The 19,981-nt window shown below is 48.0% G+C and overlaps 1 protein-coding gene across 4 annotated transcripts in view; it reads left to right on the top strand.

The window, feature by feature from the left end:
* Window positions 1–19,981, top strand: part of FSTL4 (follistatin like 4) — a 725,054-nt gene that overhangs the window by 304,419 nt on the left and 400,654 nt on the right. For 2 of the 4 annotated variants that reach the window (XM_019831942.3, XM_045058882.1), the window contains one exon: window positions 13,411–13,546. In XM_019831942.3, the coding sequence (XP_019687501.2) occupies window positions 13,421–13,546 (126 nt within the window). In that variant the 5' untranslated portion in view covers window positions 13,411–13,420. Of the gene's footprint in view, window positions 1–5,554; window positions 5,791–6,822; window positions 6,918–13,410; window positions 13,547–19,981 lie in introns of those variants that run through there. The other 2 variants (XM_023255130.2, XM_019831947.3) reach the window with 2 other exon arrangements.

The following is a 19,981-nucleotide window of genomic DNA, read 5'->3' as shown; positions in this document are numbered from 1 at the left end:
TTCTCTGAGCTTAACTTATCAAATGGGGACCTTATGGAGCTGTGAGAATTAGGTGATACAACACATACAAAGGGTTAGGCCCAGTGCCCAATTCATAGTTAGCAATCAATAAACGTAAGGTGCTGGTGTGGTGCCAGCGATGATAATGAGCTAAACACAGCTTTACCTCTCAACAGCTGAACAGCTGCTTTCACTCCCCCAGTCTCTCTGCCCTCCACCCAGTCAATTCTCCATACAGCAGCTAGAGGGATGTTCACGACATACAGTAGATTACGACTGTCTCCTGCCCTAAACTCCCCCAATGACTCCCATCACACGTCAAATCAGATGTGAAGTCCTTGTTTATCAGAGCCTGCAGGACCTTTGTGATCTGGCCCTTGTCCGTGCCGTCTTCTTCCACAACTGTCCACCTGGTCCCTGTGTTTAGCAACGTCAGCCTGGGTCACATCCAGCCAGATCTTCATGCCTGTTGAGCCGTCTGCCTGCATATTCTGCCCACCAGATCTTGTCATATCTTGTCCCCTCATTTCTTCACGTCTCTGCTCTAAGTGCCTCCTCATCCTCAGAATTTCTTCATCTGCTGTCTTTAAAACAGTCACCACTCATTTTTTAAAAAGTTTTTATTTATTTATTTTGAGAGAGACAGAGACAGCATGAATGGGGAAGGAACAGAGAGAGAGAGAATCCCAAGCAGGCTACATACTGTCAGTGCAGAATCCGAAGCAGGGCTCAAACTCATGAAACCATGCGATCATGACCTGAGTTGAAACTAAGAGTCACGTACTTAATGGACTGAGCCACCCAGACACCGCTAAGACAGTCAACTTTCTTAGTCTGCATTCTCTGGAAAACAGAGCACGAGGCAAAAGCGTTACACCTTAGAAGTCCAATCTCAGGAAGCAGGAACAATGAAGAAGAGAGAGCAGATATGGAAGGTCCAGCTCTGTCGGCAGTACTCAGTACTTGGTCTCTTGGTCCTCAGACAGGACCCAGGGCACAGTGCATGTCAGTACAGACCACCCAGGGAAGGAAGGGAGAATGTACCTGCTGGCTTCCTCCTGTACCCTGTCTCCCACTGGTCGAGTCCTCCCCTCTGTCATGAGCTCCCCCACCCCTTTGGCTTGTGTGGAGCAGCTCCCACCCCCACAGCAGCCTCTGGGGAAGCCAGAACCCCCAGGGGTCCAGCCTGACCAGTGCACAGGCCAATGTCTCCTTGTCAGTTGGTGCCCTGTGCAGGGGGGCTATTTGGTTTGAGGTAGTGGCAGTAACAGCAGAGGAATCTATCTCTGTGGCTGTGGGAACACCTCAGACCAGTTAATAGGGCCCCTGTGACCAGGAAGCAGGGCAAGTGGGGGTGGGGGTAGGGGCGGAGAGAAGGTGTGGGGGTGGGGGCAGAGAGGTCAGTGTGGCTACTCAGATTTGGGGTGGTATGTAAGCTAAGTCCAGCACCATCTTACAGATCCTTGTCTGGCTTAGTGCTCTTCACAAAAATTATGGTGACCCACCACAATACTGCATACGTGTTTGAATGGAGCATATAATCACAGGAATGGAGTGTCCATAAGGTAGGCATTCATCTTCCTGAATGATCTTTTTTTTTTTGTAGATTGGCATGTTATCTACCATTCTTTGATGAGTTGGAAAACAGGGTCATGGCAAATATTTGTGAGTCTGAATAAGTAAGGTTGAGTAAAGGAGGTTGGCCCCTCTCTTTGCTCTCCTCCTATCTTCCTTCCCGCTTCACCTCTCTCCCCTGTCACCAGTAGGATGTGGTACTTAGTGGCTTGGAGGCCTGGCCTCCTCAACCCAAATTCTCCCTGTGCACATGGAGTTCCATGAGGGGCTGAGTTTCATTTCCTCCTATTTTGGGATCTTTCTCAGGCCCTGTGACCATCAGCCTGGGTCCTGGGAGTGGGGATGCGGTGTTTGTCTTGGGACTAACACCACCGTGAAGGGGCTTATTTTCCAACCCCTCCACTTTTACCATTCATAGTTGCCTTCCCCTCACTGTAGCTTTTCATTCATCCCAGCTTCTTAATTAAAATTTCCACTCATCCCTCCTTCTTCATTGCCTTGAGAAATTTCCCAAATCACACTTAACCTCTTGAAGGAACACCTTACTTATTTCCACGCAGTCTACTCTTCTCCCTAAACCAAAGTTAACAATTATTTCTTTACCTTTTATTTTTAAGGTTTATTCATTTTTAAGAGACAGAGAGAGACAAAGCATGAGCAGGGGAGGGGCAGAGAGAGAGAGGGAGATACAGAATATGAAAGCAGGCTCCAAGCTCTGAGCTGTCCGCACAGAGCCCAACGCAAGATCGTGACCTGAGCCGAAGTCAGACACTTAACTGATTCAGCCACCCAGGCACCCCTAAAGTTAACAATTATTTCTGAGTGTGATTTTAGGTCTAGAATTTTTAATTTATTGCCTCCATTCCCTTTATTTCTAGATGACTAAAAGGACCATCATTTAAGAAATGTTTAAGAAATCCTTAACATCACAGCTCTTTTTAGATCAGAGTGGCCCTAACTTCCATACATCCTAGCGAAATAAGGCATAGACTTGCAGAGTTGGAAACGGCCTCAGAGTATGACCGCCTCCCACCCCGTCCACCTCCAGCTCCCACTTGAGACATGAAGAAATGAGGGCTGGAAAGGCTCACCCAGTGAGAGGCAGTTTTTGGACAGGCAGCAAGTGTTAAATCACGGAAAGAGCAGGAAGACCATTTCCCCTGCCTCTCCCCACCTTCTCACATGACCTCCCTTCCCACAGTGTTTCTGGGCACTGTCTGACCAGCCCAGGGGGACCTGACCCATAGCTAGTGACAGGGAAACACTGTGGTACGGTCTGTGGTACAGTCTGGAGGAGGTCCTCTGCTTCTTCCTGATCCCATGCTTCTGTGTCACCTCTGGGTAGTCTGATGTGCAGCTGCAAGCCAAAATGACCTCCAGGAGGCCCATTGTTTGTTGCGTTTTTGGTAAGAGTAGAGCTAGAGAAAATGTTTTAAAACTGGTAAAGTAAATATCTATAGCAGATTGTTAAACTTCTTGGTCTTGCAAAAATACATCGGTAACTTTCTGTTGCGTGTGTGTGAGTCTGCCTTGCGACATCAGTCACCAATCACCCAGACTAGGGGCTGGGGCAGTAATCTAGACTCATGTTTCCTTTTAACTTCTCTTTTCCAAACTTACTGAATTGTATGAATTCAAAATGTAACCTTTTGTTGTTGTTGTTACTTTGTTTTTGGTTTTTGGTTTTTGGTTTTTTTTTTTTTTTTTTTGGCCAACCATCCCTGTTGGCTACTGAGAATCATCACTATGCTTGCAAGTTCTGAAACAGGGTTTCAGGCCAATTCCAAATGCTTTGTGTGGGAGTTAGCCTCCCTTGCATGTCCGGGGAGTATTTTTAAAGCGAGAATTTCCCTGAGAGGTCAAAGCATAGAGCAATGCAGAGAGGTGTCAAGGTCTACTGGCATCTGATGCCGCTTCCCTGAAGGCTTGTTTTATTTCGTCATTCACACTTCACCTTTTTTATTCCAAGGTGACTTTAATTCCACGCTTATTTTATGCACAGTAGCCACAACAGCTCACTTCAGATGTTAGCATTATCTCCAAGGGGCATTCTGTTCATCTGGTTTGTAGCGGCTACATTCCCCCCTTACTCGGGAAGCAAAGGAAGTCTGTTGGAAGTCCAGTCCATGTTCACTGCACTAAACAGAGCTATTTTGGATCTTGGTCAATCTACAGACCTTGTCTTACATATGACCCAGAGTTATTAAAAAGACACACCCCAAGGCCTGCCTTGGTTATGTAATAGGGCCACTAGGCTGACTCAGGGACTTTGTGCTGAGAGCTGAGAACAGAAATCTGCTTTTTCAAACACCTCAAAGTGTGGGAGGGGAGCTAAACCCAGTCTCTGAGCTGTGGGGCTCCATCTTGTCCCCGGACTTAGAATTAAATTTCAGAGGGAGGCATAGCACGTTTCCAAATTTCCTTGCTTCCTTTCATGTCCAGTCCTTCTTCTCTTTCTCCCAGGATGGAAAGTGCCATCCCTTCCCCAGTCCAGCTGCAGAGAATCTGGCCTCAAGCCAGCTTTGGGGGTTCAGTCATGGTGGCCTTGGCAAAGACTCATGGTCAAATCTGAGAGAGCATCATTCCTGCCAAGGCCCTGGGGCACTGAGGATGGAATGGCTTTTGTCCTTTTGAGCCCGAATCACAGTTTCCACGTGGGAAGTCACAGCAACTGAGACCTGGAAGTCACCCAGGTCTCAAGCACTCCTCATTTTGCAAATGGGGAAACTGACACCTATGGCAGAGATATGACTGGCCTGGGTTACAGCCTGGCCGTGTAGGAGGGAGAGCCGGATCTCAGACCAACGCGTGTGTGAGGGCAGGGACCAGGCTGGCTCATTCACTGATGTCTCCCCAGAACATAGCACGGGGCCTGGCACATAGCAGGGGCCCAGTAAATATGTGTTGAAGGAAAGAGCAAATGTAATACCTTTTCCTCCCTGTCAGTGTTTTCTTTTTCTTCTTCTCTTGACGTTTAACTAAACTTAAGAAAATCTCCTCTGTCCCCTCCTCCAGGCCAGAAGAGGTCACAGGGGCACAGACAAGGCACTGTTCCACTATACCACCAAGTTATCTGGTGCCCACCCAGCCTGAGCAGGAGGCAGTCCCTCTGAAAGACTCCTGCTCATCACCAGTCTGGCCTGGCTAGGGTCTCACTCACAAATCGATGCCAGACTTGGGCTACAGACAGACCATTGGTGGGGGAGAGGGGTGCTAGTTGCTACAAAGACGTTTATAGTTTATTTGGGCACCAAGACTGATCTCTAGGTCAATTAATGAAAGCACATGACAGCTGGGTTGGGGTCTCCAAAAGCTCTGGAAGTTGAATAGGGATTCAGAAAGGTTTAGGCGTGGGGATGAGGTCAGGGCAGCAAAAACGTCTCCTTCTAAGGGAGAATAGGGGACCCTCTCATGGCAGCTTGGACGGGCTAAGTCAACATCACCTGGGACTGCCCTTGTATGCCCAGGATTTTCTAAGATGATCCTGCTGGGAGAGAGCAGATACAGAAGAGAGAAATAAAAACTTTGCTGTTTCTCAGGTTGTTGGCTGGGGGATGAGGGAGGGGAGGGTAGTGTCACTTGACTTTGCTTCTAGGGACACGTAAACAGGTAAGGTGTACTGGCCCTCCTGGGCTCCACAGCTATGGCGGCTGATTAAGACCAGTTGTGCATCTTGAGAGCACAGGCTGGGGAACTCGGCCCGGGAAGGAGCCGGAGGAGAGGAAGAAGGGGGTGTGTTAGGGAGTGGGAGGGGGTTGTAGCCTGCAGGCTTTACGAGAGCCTGGTGCGCTTGAGCCTGGGGCGGAAGCGCACCCCCTCCCCCCGCGGGTGCAGAGATCGCCCTGGAGCGCTGGGAGTCCTCGCGCCCCGCGTGCGCGCCCGGCTGCTCCGCGCACCTGCCGCTGGCCCCGCTCGGGTCTGAGCAGCGGGCGGGCGAGTCGCGCGCACAGGTGGCGGCGATTGGGCAGGCGGGGCCCGGAGGGTGACGTCACGGGCTCCGGTCCCGGCGGCAGAAATAGGGCAGCCGCGGCGGCGGTGGTACGACAGCGGCGGCTCACAGAGCTGGAGCCGAGACAGCCTCCAGCGCGCCCGGGACCCGCCGACAGCCGGAGACACCGACCGAAGGACGCGGGGCCCGGTCGCCGCCACCGCCGCCGCGGATCGCGCCCGTCCGCCTTCGGACACCTGGTCTTCCTTCGGCCCCGGCCACCTCAGGTACGCGGGCGCGGGGAGGGTGCCAAGCCGCCGCCGCCACCATCCGGTCCCGCTGCGCCCCTCTGGGGTCCCGGCGCCCGCGGCTCCGCGTCTCCCTGCAGGGCCCGGCGCGGGCGCTTGCTTGTCCTCACCATCCGCGCCGAGAGAGCCAAGTTTGCCCGGCCGGCGGGCGGCGGGCACGGGACCACGGGACTCTGGCTCGGTAGGGCTACCCGGCCCCGGCCAGGACTCGGGGGGAAAGAAAGGCTCGAGCGCCGAGGCTGCTGGCCCGGGTCTGCAGTAGGCACCGGAGTGACCCGGCCGGCGCGCGGAGCAGAATAGCTCGCGCCGAGCCCGCAGCCCGCGCGGGCTCCGAGACCCCGCAGGCGCCGCTCTCGGGCTTCGGCCCCCGAGCCGCCTCGGCGAGCGAGGCGAACGCAGCCCCTCCGCTCGGCTCTGTGCCCTTGGCCCGGGCTGGGGTGCGGAGCGGGCGTCCTCGCTGCCTCCTCCCTCCAGCTTTGCGGGGAAACTTGCGCGTCCGCGCTGCAGCCCGGAGAGCCCGCTACGCCCCGCCTGGCGGTCGCTCCCCCGAGGTCCGCCGCGTCTGCACGTTGGGGCTCCGCGGAGGCTGAGGAGCAGGGACCCGGGCACAGCCCCTTCCGCGAAGCCCGCTGCCCGGGATTTGCCCGGCTGGTCTCTGTTTAGAGAGAGCGGCTGCCGTTCCCTTCTGGGGAGTCACTAGGGAGCAGTTTGTTTGGGGGGACATTCGGGCAGAGAGCTTGATTCTGAGAGAGCTTGTGCGGTGGATGATCTCCGCCCCTCTATGCGCCAGCAAAGGAGACCCATTTCAAGTTTGGGGGGCACCTAGGCGACGCAGACAGAGCGCTGCGCTTTGGGCGCCTGTCGCCCTGAGTTGGCGGCCGAGCGCAGCGCGAGCCTTCCGGGCCCCCTGAGCTGACCAACCGGCTTCGCCGGCTCACTCGCCCGCGGCCTGCCACCTGAGGACTTCGGCGCCCGCCACTCCGGCAAGGGCAGAACCCCGCTGGAAGCAGCAGGATTTCTCACAGCGCCCGGGACGTAGCGAGCAGCCCGTGCAGCGCGCCCGTGTGCTGAAGTTCCCGGGGCCCCGCGGAGTCGGACCCTGCTAGGTCTGTATCTCGCCCGGCTAGTCGGTCCCCCTGCGCGGTCCGGACGACCCCGCTCCACATAACTGTCGCCGACGATGATGAATCGCGCTCCCGCGGCTCTCCTCCGCTCTCCTCTAGGTGTCGCTTCCTCCGAGGTTTCCCGCGAGTGAAAAACAGCGCCAGTAGCTTTGGTCGGTTCCCTTCCTAAATTTGTTGCAAGCCTGTGCACCGGGAATTGTACTCGATGGGTCCCCGAGATACAAACATTCGTCGACGTTCTCTCGGCCAAACATAAACAGAATTTCATTCGGAGGTGGCACGGTAACTCTTAACCAAACGTGCACCGGGAATGGGCCTATATCGCAGTCTCTGAGGCATCGGGAAGAAATTCAGATGTTTCTCGAAACTCAAGTCCCAAGTTATTTTCCCACCACCAGGCTGAGAGGAAAGTCAGACATGACTTTTAACAGTGTCCTGTCAATCTTGGAGTGGGTGGGTTTCTGTGCTTGCCCCTTCTGGCTCTCAGGACAGGCTCAGGACTGGGTAGTGGTCAGGTAAAGGTCTCAACTGGCGAGTAAATGGTCGGGGGTGGGTGGTGGTGGTGGTGAATGATGGTGCTTCTAGGACACCAGAGCCCTAGTAACCCTAAGGCAGTAGCTCAAAGGGAAGCCGTGAGCCGATGCCCCACAGGGCTCATCTCTGATTTCCTTCCTGGTTTTGTGGGAAGGTACTGCAGCATTACTACACCATTTCTGTTTAGACACTTAAGCTGAATGTTAGCTTTCTTCCCATCCTAGGAAAACAGACACCCCCTCTCCCCAGACTTTAGGCTGGGCCAAAGGTTGTTCGGGATGATAGCCTACTTTATGTGTACTATAATGTATTGTTCCAGTGGTTTTTTGTGTCGTAGAAATCTTTGATCATTTTCAATTTTTTGTTAGTTTCAGGAAAGCTATTTTTATTCCAGCCTATTCTCCTGGGCCTTTGGAGAACTTTTTTTTCCCTTCAGCTGTGTCCTGGAGGTAGGTGAGGGAGGGGTAGGTAGGATTTTGTAACCTTGACCCATTAGTTGCTCAGGATTCTTCTCTTGTCTTTCTCAGAGCTGCAGGATTTTTTTTTTTTTAAGTCATCTTCATGTTGTGATCTTTTGTTTGACAATACCATATTCCAGAAACTGGCATTGAAGAGTCAGGATTTCATAAAATCTACTTGAATTCCTACTTTACCTGTCTTGGTATTTCCCAGCCCGTTCAACTTGCTTGTGTTGCTTATGTGTGGTCAATTCTGTGCTTACTAACTTCGCGAAATTTGAAAGTTCTTTCAAGAGCACATCTTTTCTTACGTTTTCTTTCTCTTAATGTGTAACACAAGGCCTGGGACTTCAAGTGAAATAGAACTACAGTTGCACAAACATGGTATAATTTAAATGTTGAGACTGTGAGGGTTCCTGGAGTTCATAGGTGCGTGGGTTAAACTTCATGGTAAATAGGGGTGTCAAAGATTTATACACTGCACACAGACTAACTTAGACATTCAATTTATCGAATGTTGGAACAATTTATGAAAGATAAGAGCAGATAATTAATGGGAAATGCAGTGTAACTTCATTATGGCTTGCTGCAGGGTTAGCCTGGTCTATTTCTGTGCCTAATTTCCTTTGGGTTGCTGTTTGAGGAACTATCTTTGGAAGTTTGAACCCCTTGTTTTTTTCTTAAAATACTCGCATATCAAAACTAGGGTTCTAAGCCTTTGAGAAGAAAGGAATATGTAGGTTTGGGGTTTTTAGGTTAGAGTCGGCGTGGCTTTTTTTTTTTTTTTTTTTTTTCCTTTTTAACTTTGGACAGACCTACAGGGGGCTGCAGGATTTTGGTGCTCTCCAGGTGGTTTCCATCTGTTGATAGCCAATACCCCACGTGGAAAGTGCAGTGAACCTAAGGTAATTGGCTAGGGCATACACTTGGTGAGTTGGAAGCTTTGGAAATTCAGGTGCCTCAGGGCCACAAACCTTACTGTTGTCTTCAAGGCTAGGGTGGTATTGGTTAGTTCTGCCAAGCCACGTTTGTAATTTGTGGTCTTCTTGGTTACAAAGAGAAGCCATTTCCATGTGGCTAATCCATAATGTCTAGTTGGGTAATGTTGCCATGTTCTGGGAGAGTTGCTGGAAGAGAGTATTCAAGAATTATCTCTGCAAAAGCTCTGGGGGTCTGACTCCCTGCTTTTCCCCAACAAGGCAGGTTCCCAGAGGAGAAGGGAAGTTTGTATTAGAACCACTGCCAGGTTAGTGTCCATGCTTCTCTCTGGCCTCTGACCCTGGCCTCTGACCCTGACGGCTTGCATGCTGGTGTGTCTTCTCTGGTGGGGCAGATTTGCAATCACCATATTCCTACCTGTTTCCCCCTAACCATTTATATTCTCAGGTCACATTTTTTCAACTTTCTTGAAAAAGCAAGTCAGTTTTCAGCATATCACATCATACAAAATCTGTAGCACCTCTATAGTTTTAAATACAAGTAATGGCACAGGTATTGGCTTCTATTATGAAACCAGAAAATCCTGTGCTTTACACCAGAGCAGCAGGCAGATGACCTGGTAGGCCCCATCCAGCACCAAGAAAAGCCCAGTTTGTCTTCTCTAAGCAGAATGCACATGTATTCCATAAGTGTCTGTGATCATATGGGGAACAAAGCTGTTGTCTAGGTCTCAGGATGCCTGGATTTCAGTCTACGTTTGGCCACTGACCTGGCTGACACAGTGCATCACTTCTTTGACCTTCCAGGCCTGTGGTGTCCTGTCTGTGAAGCAGCAGCCAAGTTAGCAACTCATTTGTCTTGAGCTTGGGGAAAGTGAGGCCTGAGTGGAAAACCTCAGAGGAAGCGGGTCTTAAATATCAAGTGATTGTGCTTTATGAGTTGTTTGAAAGAAAAGGCAGTCCCAGCTCTTTTATGAGAACGATCTCCGATAGATTTATAGCCAGTCTTTGGACTCTAACATGGATTGAATGAAGCTTATAAACCTAAATTGATCTCAAAAGGAACTGTAGGTTGAAAAAGAGGGTTTGTGATCTTATAGATGGTAGCTTCTTATTCCTGTAATGAGGAGATTCTTCTATTTTCTTCTGTCTGAAGGCCAACAGGGCTATTTGAAGGTGAGGAGTAATGAGTCAACGGCTCTACTTCCCTCCAAGTGCCTGTCTTCACCATGCTGGCATTGCCCGTCAGTTGAGAGGCTTCCTTGCTGCCTGGCATTCTGTACATCTCCTCATCGTTCCTTTTCGCAACTGTATTTCTTCTTGGCCAATAAAGACAGCAACTATGAGCACTGAGGACAGTGTGCCAAGTGGCCCCATTCTGCGGAGGGGTGCAGAGAGGAGCAGCTCGGTTCTTTCTTCACGTTCTCCTCCAGAAGGGTGCAGCTCTTGGCAGCTGTCAGAGCAAAGGAGACACTCGGGGTTTCCTGTCTTGCTCTTTCTAGGCTTTCCCTGTCTTAGTAAAGCAGCTGTTTATTGAAAGAAAGTATTGCCAAGTATGGAGAGGCAGCAGAGGGTGGATGTTAAGAGCACACACCCAGAGTTCACCTGCCCAGCTTGGAGTCTCAGCTCTGCCATTTATTTGCCACGCGGCTCTGGCAGGGTACTTAGCCTCTCTGCGGCCTGTCTGCTGTGTCATCTGACCGGGGCGGGGCGGGGTGGGGGGGGGTAATTACTGCCCTCCGCATGAAGTAGAAGTGAGGATTATGGGTTAATACCTGTAAAGCATTTAGGACAGTGCCTGTCACGTAATAATGGCTGTTAAGTGCTAGCCTCTAGCTGGTTATTAGACAGATCATCAAAATTGATTGAGACCCAATATTCTTTTTTTTTTAATGAACCAAAAACCATCATAAAACTTGAGTTGTAAATTTTTAGGCTGTCTCTGCTATAGATAAAATAAGTTGTCAATCATGGTGGGTATAAAATGACAGTGAACATGCATCCACGTGCAAATGAAGTCCAATCTGGTGGCGGCCGAGCTGAGCAAAATGTTACAAAGAAGCTGCCTAGGAATATTTGAGTAGTTGGTCTGACTCTTGGGTTTGCTGGTCTTTAAACAAAATCTTAGGGGAACCTCAACACAAACCCGAAAAGACCAGAGGCCACCCACGTGCTGCGTGGCTGGAGCCCACACTTCCTAAAACACAATTCAAACAGCTGGTTTAATGCCAGAAGTCTGGGTGCACCCTCTAGAATAGTTTTGGAACTTGCCAAAATAACAACTGAAATGAGTGGATTTTATTTTTATGCTGTTGCATTAATAATAGAACACCAAATATAATTGGTCTTGGATTACTAGGCAAATTGAAAACTAAGTACTAGATTGCGTGGCTTGAATATTTCATAATTCCGGATGTTGACATTTATATGTTAAGTAGAGTAAGTTTTGATTATTTTGCTGTTTTTAGTTTATTTGGGCTGAAAAGCATGAACAGGGAGAAAAGAAGACCTTTTGTGTGTGTGCTTACCTCACGAGCACTGTTTGAAAGTGGAGAAGTAGGGAAGAATTACCAAAAACAAAGCAGAAAGTAATGTCTTTCTAGTTCTAGCCTGAGTGACTATTGGTACTTTTTTCTTTAATTCCAAAAAGCCTGCTAACTGCTTTCTGCAGTTCTTGGGATGTGGTTCTGTGTTCAGAAGAGAATAATTTATGGAGAGTAGGGAGTTAGCCCATTTATTTTCAGAAAAACCGGTTGCATGTAGGGAAAGACCTTTTTTATTTTCTTTTAGTCCTGAATGTGATTTTCTACCCGCTCCCCAGTCACTATAAAGAACTCACACACTGGAGCCAGAGCCCCAGGTCGGGCGTGTGGGGTTGCGGGGCTGCTAGGAGTGCTCCCCTCCCCTCTCCAGTAGTAGAGGAAGTGGCACCCTTCCACACAGCTGTGCCTTCTTCAGAGGAGCAGATGCTGATGGTGATGAGACCGTGACCTTCACACTGTATTTTCTGGCCACGCAGACTCTTTGCCCAGTAGTTCCAGCTTTGCCAACAGATGTCAAGGAAGAAGAAACAGATACAGGAGTGGGAGCCCATGGACTGTTTGTAAGACAAGAGACGCATTCTCTTCGAAGACAGTCCTAATGTAGAAACTTGCTTTTCACAGGCCACCGTTATGCCATAAGTTTTAGTCTGATTTCTCCTCCCTGTGGGCATTTCTGTCTCTAGCGAGGGACATAAAGCATATCTGCACAGGCAGCCAGAAGAAACTTGGGAGTCACTTTGTTGGGTGACCCTGGCATCAGCGCTAGTGATTTGTGGGATACCTCTGACCCTTCCTCTTTGAAGTAGGCATCCTTCAAAGCTGTTGCTGTGGGGGCGAACAGGGGTGGACTCCTCCATCAGCCTCTAATTTCCCTCAAGCCGCTCCTCCTTTCCGACTGGGTACCTGCTCTGGACCAGCTTGAAGCCAGATCACATGGGGAATTGGCTTCCACAGAGCTCTGTGTCTTCATCTCCCAGCCATAATCAGGATGCCGGCTGCACCACATGCAATTAAGCACTAAATTGTGTAGCGCTCACAGAAATCAATAACCCCTCCAGTTTTCTTGAGTACGAGTTGTAAATAGTCTGTGATGAGTTCTATCTACCTGGCTATGTTTCTTAGAGATACCGAAATTAAGGTTGGAATGGTTACGGTGGAAACCTTAAAGACAGAAAGACAAAGACAGAAAGAAAGACAGAAAGAAAGACAGAAAGAAAGACAGAAAGAAAGACAGAAAGAAAGACAGAAAGAAAGACAGAAAGAAAGAAAGAAAGAAAGAAAGAAAGAAAGAAAGAAAGAAAGAAAGAAAGGAGTATAGCTAATTGGACAAGTCTACTAGCCTGTGTCCTTGTCCCATTTGCACCATAGCTGGCACATGGTGGGAGTTGAGTATCTGTTGTAGCTGATCCTTAGGCCATGGGCCTCAGGAAACTTAAAGGTTACTGAAATTCCATTATCCATTGGGTGCTTGGACTCCTCTCCAAGAAGGAACAGTCTTGAAATGAAAATACTGAGCCTTACAGTGCCATTTTGAAACTCACTATCTTGTAAACTGAGATAGCAGCTACAAACAGGGTGCAGTACACTTAATATCATTCATCCTCAGCATTTACTAAGCACTAATTGTATGCCTAGTCCCAAAGGCTTCCTGAAAAGACTGAAGCCTGGATATGTGGTAACTGAACAGAGGTGACACATCTTCTTCACTCTAGTTCGTTCTTGGAGATGGAGTGGTAGCTGGCATGTTGGATGGGTTTGCAAGTAACAACTAGCATTTATAGTGTCACCACTGTGTGTCAACGCTGACCTCTTTGACCCTCATAGCAACCCTATAAAGTACACATCTCACTGAGCCCATTTTGGAAGTGAATAAACTAAGCCTCACAAGTATTAGAACTTCTCTTACAGTAGAACAGAAGGGTTGGTGGTAGGGTTTAAACTTAGGTCAATATGATTATATTTTGCAATACTTAATTCTGATCATTTGTCATTTTCTCAACAGACTGAACGAAATGAAACCAGGACACTTATGGCTGCATCTCATGCTGCTTGGGGTTTCCTTGCCAGCTGCACTGGGGTGGATGGACCCAGGAACCAGCAAAGGCCTGAACATGGGTGTGGGTGACTCACAGGCAGAGGTATAGTTACGTAACAGATGATATGACATTCAAAACTGGCTGCTTTTCAGTGTTACCATATCTGATTTCTTCCCTACCTTGAGTTTATACCAGTTAAATTGCAGTGTGAATTAAAATTGTTCCCCGTTTTTGGTAGGGGACAGAAGGAAACAACATGTGTTGATATAGACAGGAGGTTTATATCACACTGTAATAGTCTAAAATCTCTCCAATGCTAAGACTGCGCTCCGCAACCAAGCTTCTGTTGTATGGCTTGTCTTCCACAAAGACCCTCAAGAGAAGGGCCTTTTTGTATATTTAATAAAACTCTGAAAATGCAGACTCAGTGGTGGAGCACACCCATGTGAATTAATGAAGTCTTTTAATTATAAAATGTGTTTTAAAAGAGAGAGACTCCTTTTCACGTATACAGATAAAAAGAACCAGGCTGAGAAAGAACTGGCAAGTAGGGGTCCTAAGGGAGACTGTCTTAATGAACAGATAAGAATGATTAATGGCATGTTAGGTATATATAAATGCTTCTAAAGTGCTTGAAAAACTTATTCTCCAATGCTTCCCTGGAGAGTCTCCATACACTGCTAATTGCTTAGTGAACTTGGTCTTAAGTACTGAAGAGGATTCATCATCAATTGCAACCTAGCCCTGCTCAGGTAGTAGGCCTGATGAATTTGGGGCTCTGGGCGGGGGGGAGTTTTTCTGCAGAAAATGCTTTGTGTGACTAACTGTAAGAAAGAACCACAGCCTTTCATTAAAACTACCTGGGATTTTTTGGGGGGCGCCTGGCTGGCTCAGTTGGTTAAGCGTCCAACTTCAGCTTGGATCATGATCTCACGGTTCATGAGTTTGAGCCCCCCATTGGGCTCTGTGCTGACAGCTCAGAGCCTGGAACCTGCTTCACATTCTATGTCTCCCTCGCTCTCTGCCCCTCCCCTGCTTGCTCGTGTACCTGTGCTTGTGCTGTCTCTCGCGCTCTCTCAAAAATAAATAAACATTAAAAAAGAAAGTTAAAAAATAGCACCTGGGATTTCTTTGATGATGTGGTAAATATGAAATTCTAACTTGAGCTTCTCAGGGCATTTCAGCTTCCATTGTCCTCTTTGACGCACGCCCTTTCTCTTTTCTCTGTGCTTATTTCCTATCTTATGGAAGGAGCAAGAAGAATATTACCTCCAAAAGTCAATATTACCAGAGAGTGCATAACGACACACGGTATATGGACAGTAGGATTAATGCATTATTTGATCAAGAGATACGATTTCTTTCTCATTATCACTTAATTGTAATGCAATCCCAAGCCTACAAACCTTAGTTTTAGGGGAGCTTTGGAAGTAGCTGAATGCTCATCTTTGCTGTTGAAGTTTGTGTGGCTTCCTTCTGTGGTGCACAGATGATTTGAAGAGCAGCAGTATCTCTCTTGTCACAGTCTACGAAGGACTTGACTTAATGCTCTTCGGAAAGAGCCTGGAGGCTGACTAGCTGGCTAGGGCGGCATTTCTTATATGGGAGTGGCTTAGTCATTGGACTCCTATCTACACCAAAGGAAAATGATCACTTCAGCCCTACAAACACATTGTTGAATATTTAATAACAAAGCAAACAGGCAAACACACAGATAAGCTTATTTAGTCTCCTTACTATTGGGGCTCCGTGGCCCACTGTTGTAAATCACTTATTTCAATTAAACAAGTCAAGCCAATTAAGGTGGGATTTAGCTCGAGGCAAAGTGAAGGTAAGTTAATATCAGCCTAGGACATCTTTATCTCTGCTCTTAACACTGTAATACTTTGTGCACCATCAAGAAAGCATAGATACTGCTCAGGCTGAGGAAGTAAGGCTTTTTGTTGGTTAGATCGGGGTGTTGATTTTCTCCTCCCGTCGGGACAGAGGCCAGGGGATGCACTTGTCTCCTGGGTCCAGGCATGTGGTTGCTTCTGAAACAGGAAGCGATGCCTCAGCAGACTCCCAAATGCAGGAACAGCTGTTTTATCGATCCAGTTCTTGTGGCTATAGATGGAATTTTCGCAAACTATAATAACTTCTACTCACTGAGTCTGCTTTCATCAATGATTAAATGAGATGATGACAGTGCGCATGGGCCTAGGATCCAGGACAGTAAATGTTCAGATAGAGCAGAACATTTATATGGAACTCTTTTGTTTGCTGATCTCTAGCATGCTTTATGCATAGCCTCTTCATGCCGTTAACTCATTAGGGTCCTCATGTCTGGGATGCCGTCCCTTCTTTACACATATCTGAAATCTTCCTCCTCCTGCGAGACCCTGCTCTGGTTCTTGCCTTTCTCTAGATCCTTCTTTGGGCACTCTTGGTCATTTGATGTCTCATTCTGAACTAGTCTTTGTTCCTCTTGGTTTGGTTTTTTTTTTTTAACTCTTTATTTTTAGCATGCAAATGAAGCCTAACTTACTTATGTTTCTCTTCCTTACAACGTCTAATAGTTTTCAGATCCAAGTAGAGACTCATTGTGTTTTTGAGCCAATTGGTATTCAACGTTTGTTACTAGTCATGAGGTCACCCTCGTGGTTTTAAAGTCCAGATGGGACACCCAGTCATTGAAGTGTGTGCCAGTGGGGAGCTGAGTGGTCTCCCCAACAAACCTGTAAGCAGCTTGCAGGCCAGGCCAGGCTGGGATCTCATCAACATCCAGGGTTTTCTTTTTGTGTTGGAGATTCTGGGCAGTTTCTTTTTGGAGTTAGAGCTATTAATATATCCATAACTGACCAAACGATACCTAACTCCTCTGGCAGGTTCTTTGGAGTCTTACTTTGTGGAAGAATCCTAACCAGTAGACTTTTTTGGGACTCAGTAAATAAATGAGAAAACCTTTTCAGGAGCTAAATGGTAAAATGTTTCTGTGTATGTTTCCTTTCTGATATTAGTACTTAACAAAACATTCATTGACTTCAGAGTTTTAAGTACTGGGAAAGAATTAATAAGATTTGACTTGCCTTTAAAGGTATTTCAACAATTACTGGAGTGTCCTAAGGGTAAATAAGGATTAAATGACCAGTGTGTATGTGTGTTCGCACATTTTTAAAGCAATGATAGCAAATGTAAATTTTGTTAAATTATTGTCTTATGTACAGAGGTGCAGTTGAAATAGCTTCAAGGAGTTTATCATTTTACAAATGTAGATGAAAAGAAATGTAGCTGGGTGGAGTGCCTCTTTAATAAGAGCTGAGTGGCAGAATGTGGCCTAGAATACTAATGGAATTCTGAATTCAAGGGAAACAATTCTGAGAGATAGAACTTTGTGAAATTCTAAAAGAATTAAAACTTCCCCCCTTTCCCTACACTCTGGCTGAGATAAATACAGTACTAAAATCAGTATTGGTAGAATTTTGTATCTGGGGAGACCAGGAAATTGAGAAGTGGCAGCCCCAGGGATGTGCCCCCTCCCGAGGGGCAGTCATTTGTGGGAGCATCCCCCCTTAACTCTTTGGGCCCTGGATGTTGTGTTCCCACCATTGGCTGGGCTCTGGGATTGGCTGGTGGCCATCACATAGCTCTTAAAATCCTTCTTGTGTCCTACTGTCCTTTCTCTAAATTGCTCTGACCTGCAGTTTCTAGTCCTGCCCTAAATAACTATAAACATGGGTTCCTTTTAAAATGGGCAGCTTCATATGCCCCTGTGCTTACAGAGTAGAGAAATGCTTTGAAGTCAAACACCAGGTGTTCTCAATGTATAGAAGATCTCACAGGGAAGTCTTCGAGGAATAAATATGTCGGTGGTATCAGTAATCAGAGTGCTCACCCACCTTCCTAACCCCAGGGGTCAGCCTAAGAAAGCACAGAATGGCTCTTTGCCCTTCTTGCAAGTATTGGTCCTCGGTGTTGCCAACTGCTCTCAGGGGCGCTCCTGTCCCTGGGTAGATGTGGCTTCTAACACAGACACCTGGAGTGCCCTGACTCCCTTTTGCATTGGCCGGACATTCAAGAAGATGTGGGCTGTGAGACTGGGCAATAAGTTTTAAAAAATACTTCTTTTCTCTAATCCTTGTCCTTGTTCTTACACAGTTGATTGAATTTAAGACAACGCTCCCTGGCCCTTCTAGTCATGTTCTCCTCCCCATCCACAAACCATGCTCCACTCTTCTAACTAGTGACTGGGGAAGAGTAGCTGATGTTCTGCGGGCTGCGAGGTGTCTGTTAGTCACCTCTCCTTACTCTTAGCCCTCAGACTGTGGGTGTGGGGAAACCACCTCTCTCTTCCCTTTGAACATCCAAGTCCAGCTGGCATTTTCTGAACCTCATCTGCTGGCCTGCACGCATCTCTTATGGATGCTTTCTATGGAGTCCCTATTCCCAAACACTCATGGTGCTAGTTCCAGCATTTAACTGGCTTGCTAAGATGAGATTCTTGGTCAACTGTCTCAGAAAGAGGCCCAAGTGGGCTTTTCCTCAGGGTGTGGAGCATTGGGACTATGCATCCTCTTAGAGGATCCAAAACCTCTGTTGCAGCTGTGGAGTGGGCATGGGGGTTCAGGGGCAGTCTCTTCTCTGGTTCTTGAATATTCAGCCATGACTGTCTTCTTTTTTTAATTTTTTAGTGTTTATTTTCGAGAGAGAGAGAGACACACACACACACACACACACCGAGTGCAAATGGGGAGGGGCAGAGAGGGAGGGAACACAGAATCCAAAGCAGGCTCCAGGCTCTGAGCTGACAGCACAGAGCCCAACACAGGGTTCGAACTCATGAACCATGAGATCATGACCTGAGCCGAAGTTGGGTGCTTAACCATCTGAGCAACCTCGGAACTCCTGCCATGGCTGTCTTATGATTATTCTCTGTCAGCAGGTGTGGATTTTAGTTTCTCAGGTCACACTGGGGAGAGAGCACAGCCTCCCATCTGCAGACGTGTGAGTAAACCCATTCTAGGTGAAGAAGGGTGGCAAGTACCTCAAGTTCCCACGGAAGATGGATGAGCCAGTTGCCACCTCCGGAGTTGGTGTGGGCTATGGCCTACAGCAGCATCTCTCGAACTTGAGTGTGCTTGCAAAGGGCCAGGGGGTCCTGATCAAATGCTGATGTAGTACATCTAGGATAGGGCCCCAGAGTCTGTATTCATCATCAGCTCCAGGTCATGCTGATACTTCTGCTCCCAGGGGTCGCTGGGTGGAAAAGCTCTAGAGGAGTCCCCCTATCCACTCTGTACACATCCAAGAAAGAGATTCTATTTAGTGATTAACACTAGCTTTTTTTTTTTTTTTCCTTAGCATTTGTCACTATGATGAAGCTGACTGTAGTCAGCAAAAGGAGAGAAACTTACAAGTTGCAGTCATGCTGGGAAATAGCTTGACACTAGATGGGCCTGGGGGTAGGGAGGTGAGTGGAACAGTGAATTGAAATAGCCTGGGTTTGAGAGTCTTTTTCACCTATTTAGAAATGATCAGGTGGACAGGTAAACTTGGATCTCTGCACCCAAGGTTCCTCACTGGCTTGTGTGCAGGTGACTTAAATCCCGAGGGTCAGCCCACGCTCCCGTAATCCCACCTGTCACTGTCTCCATGTCACTCATGCTGGTGTCCTGCTGGGTACCTGTCCCCAGGGCCTCTGGTTTGGGGACGCACTCACCAGGTTGGTGCTGTGTTTGAGGGTCTTGTTTTTATTTTTACCCTTGGACAGGGAAAGTCACTGTGTTTGTCTTTGTGTTGCATATTCCTCCTCTCTGACTGCTCCCGGCAAGCCTCCTAGCCTGTACCAGTCAGTGTGCTGTGTGCCCCTTGTGTATTTTGAGATCGTAGTTAATAGAGTTTTAATTGGCTCTGAAAAGTTCTGTGACCCAGGAAAATGAACATTTATGAGTTCACAGAAAACCATTATTCTTCTTCCTCTTAATTTAGCATTTACTCATCTACTTCTTTTTATGCCTCTGCTGCTAAATAATCTATGCTTCTCTAGGAAACTTTCCACCCTTGTAATCAGGACATCAGGCCATGCGTTATAAATGGGGTTCTGATTTCCATTTTTCGGGGAGTTGGCAGCATCAAATCCGCCAGGCCCCAATCATCTGCGTGATTTATTCTCTATGACTTGCGGGTTATCTCTCTTGTTTACCATTTAGACCGAAGTAAATGCCATGATGGTGTCAGACAGGCTCTAACAGGCACCCTGTGAGTGGGCTCTACTCTTCTCTCCTGCCAAACCAGGGTCATTGTCCTTCTGCTTTGACCACTGTGGTTTCTGCTACGAGTCTTCTGGGCCTTGTCTTGTCTGCAGCCACCGGGTAGGTGGAGGTCACTGGTCCCAGAGATGAAGAGGATCGGATGAGATAGGCCCTATACTCTGAGCAAGTGACACCTGAGCAAACTGCAGTGAGACCCAGATACACTGGTGTTTGGAGGAGGAGGCATGCCCCTGTGGCCAAGAAGCCATTCGTCCATTCAGCTTTGCCTCTCTCCTAATGGGTGGCC

The sequence above is a fragment of the Felis catus genome, chromosome A1 (genome assembly GCF_018350175.1).
Source record: "Felis catus isolate Fca126 chromosome A1, F.catus_Fca126_mat1.0, whole genome shotgun sequence".
In the NCBI taxonomy this organism is placed as follows: domain Eukaryota; kingdom Metazoa; phylum Chordata; class Mammalia; order Carnivora; family Felidae; genus Felis; species Felis catus.
The sequence above is the reverse complement of the archived record's forward strand: the minus strand, read 5'-3'. Positions and strand labels throughout refer to the sequence as shown.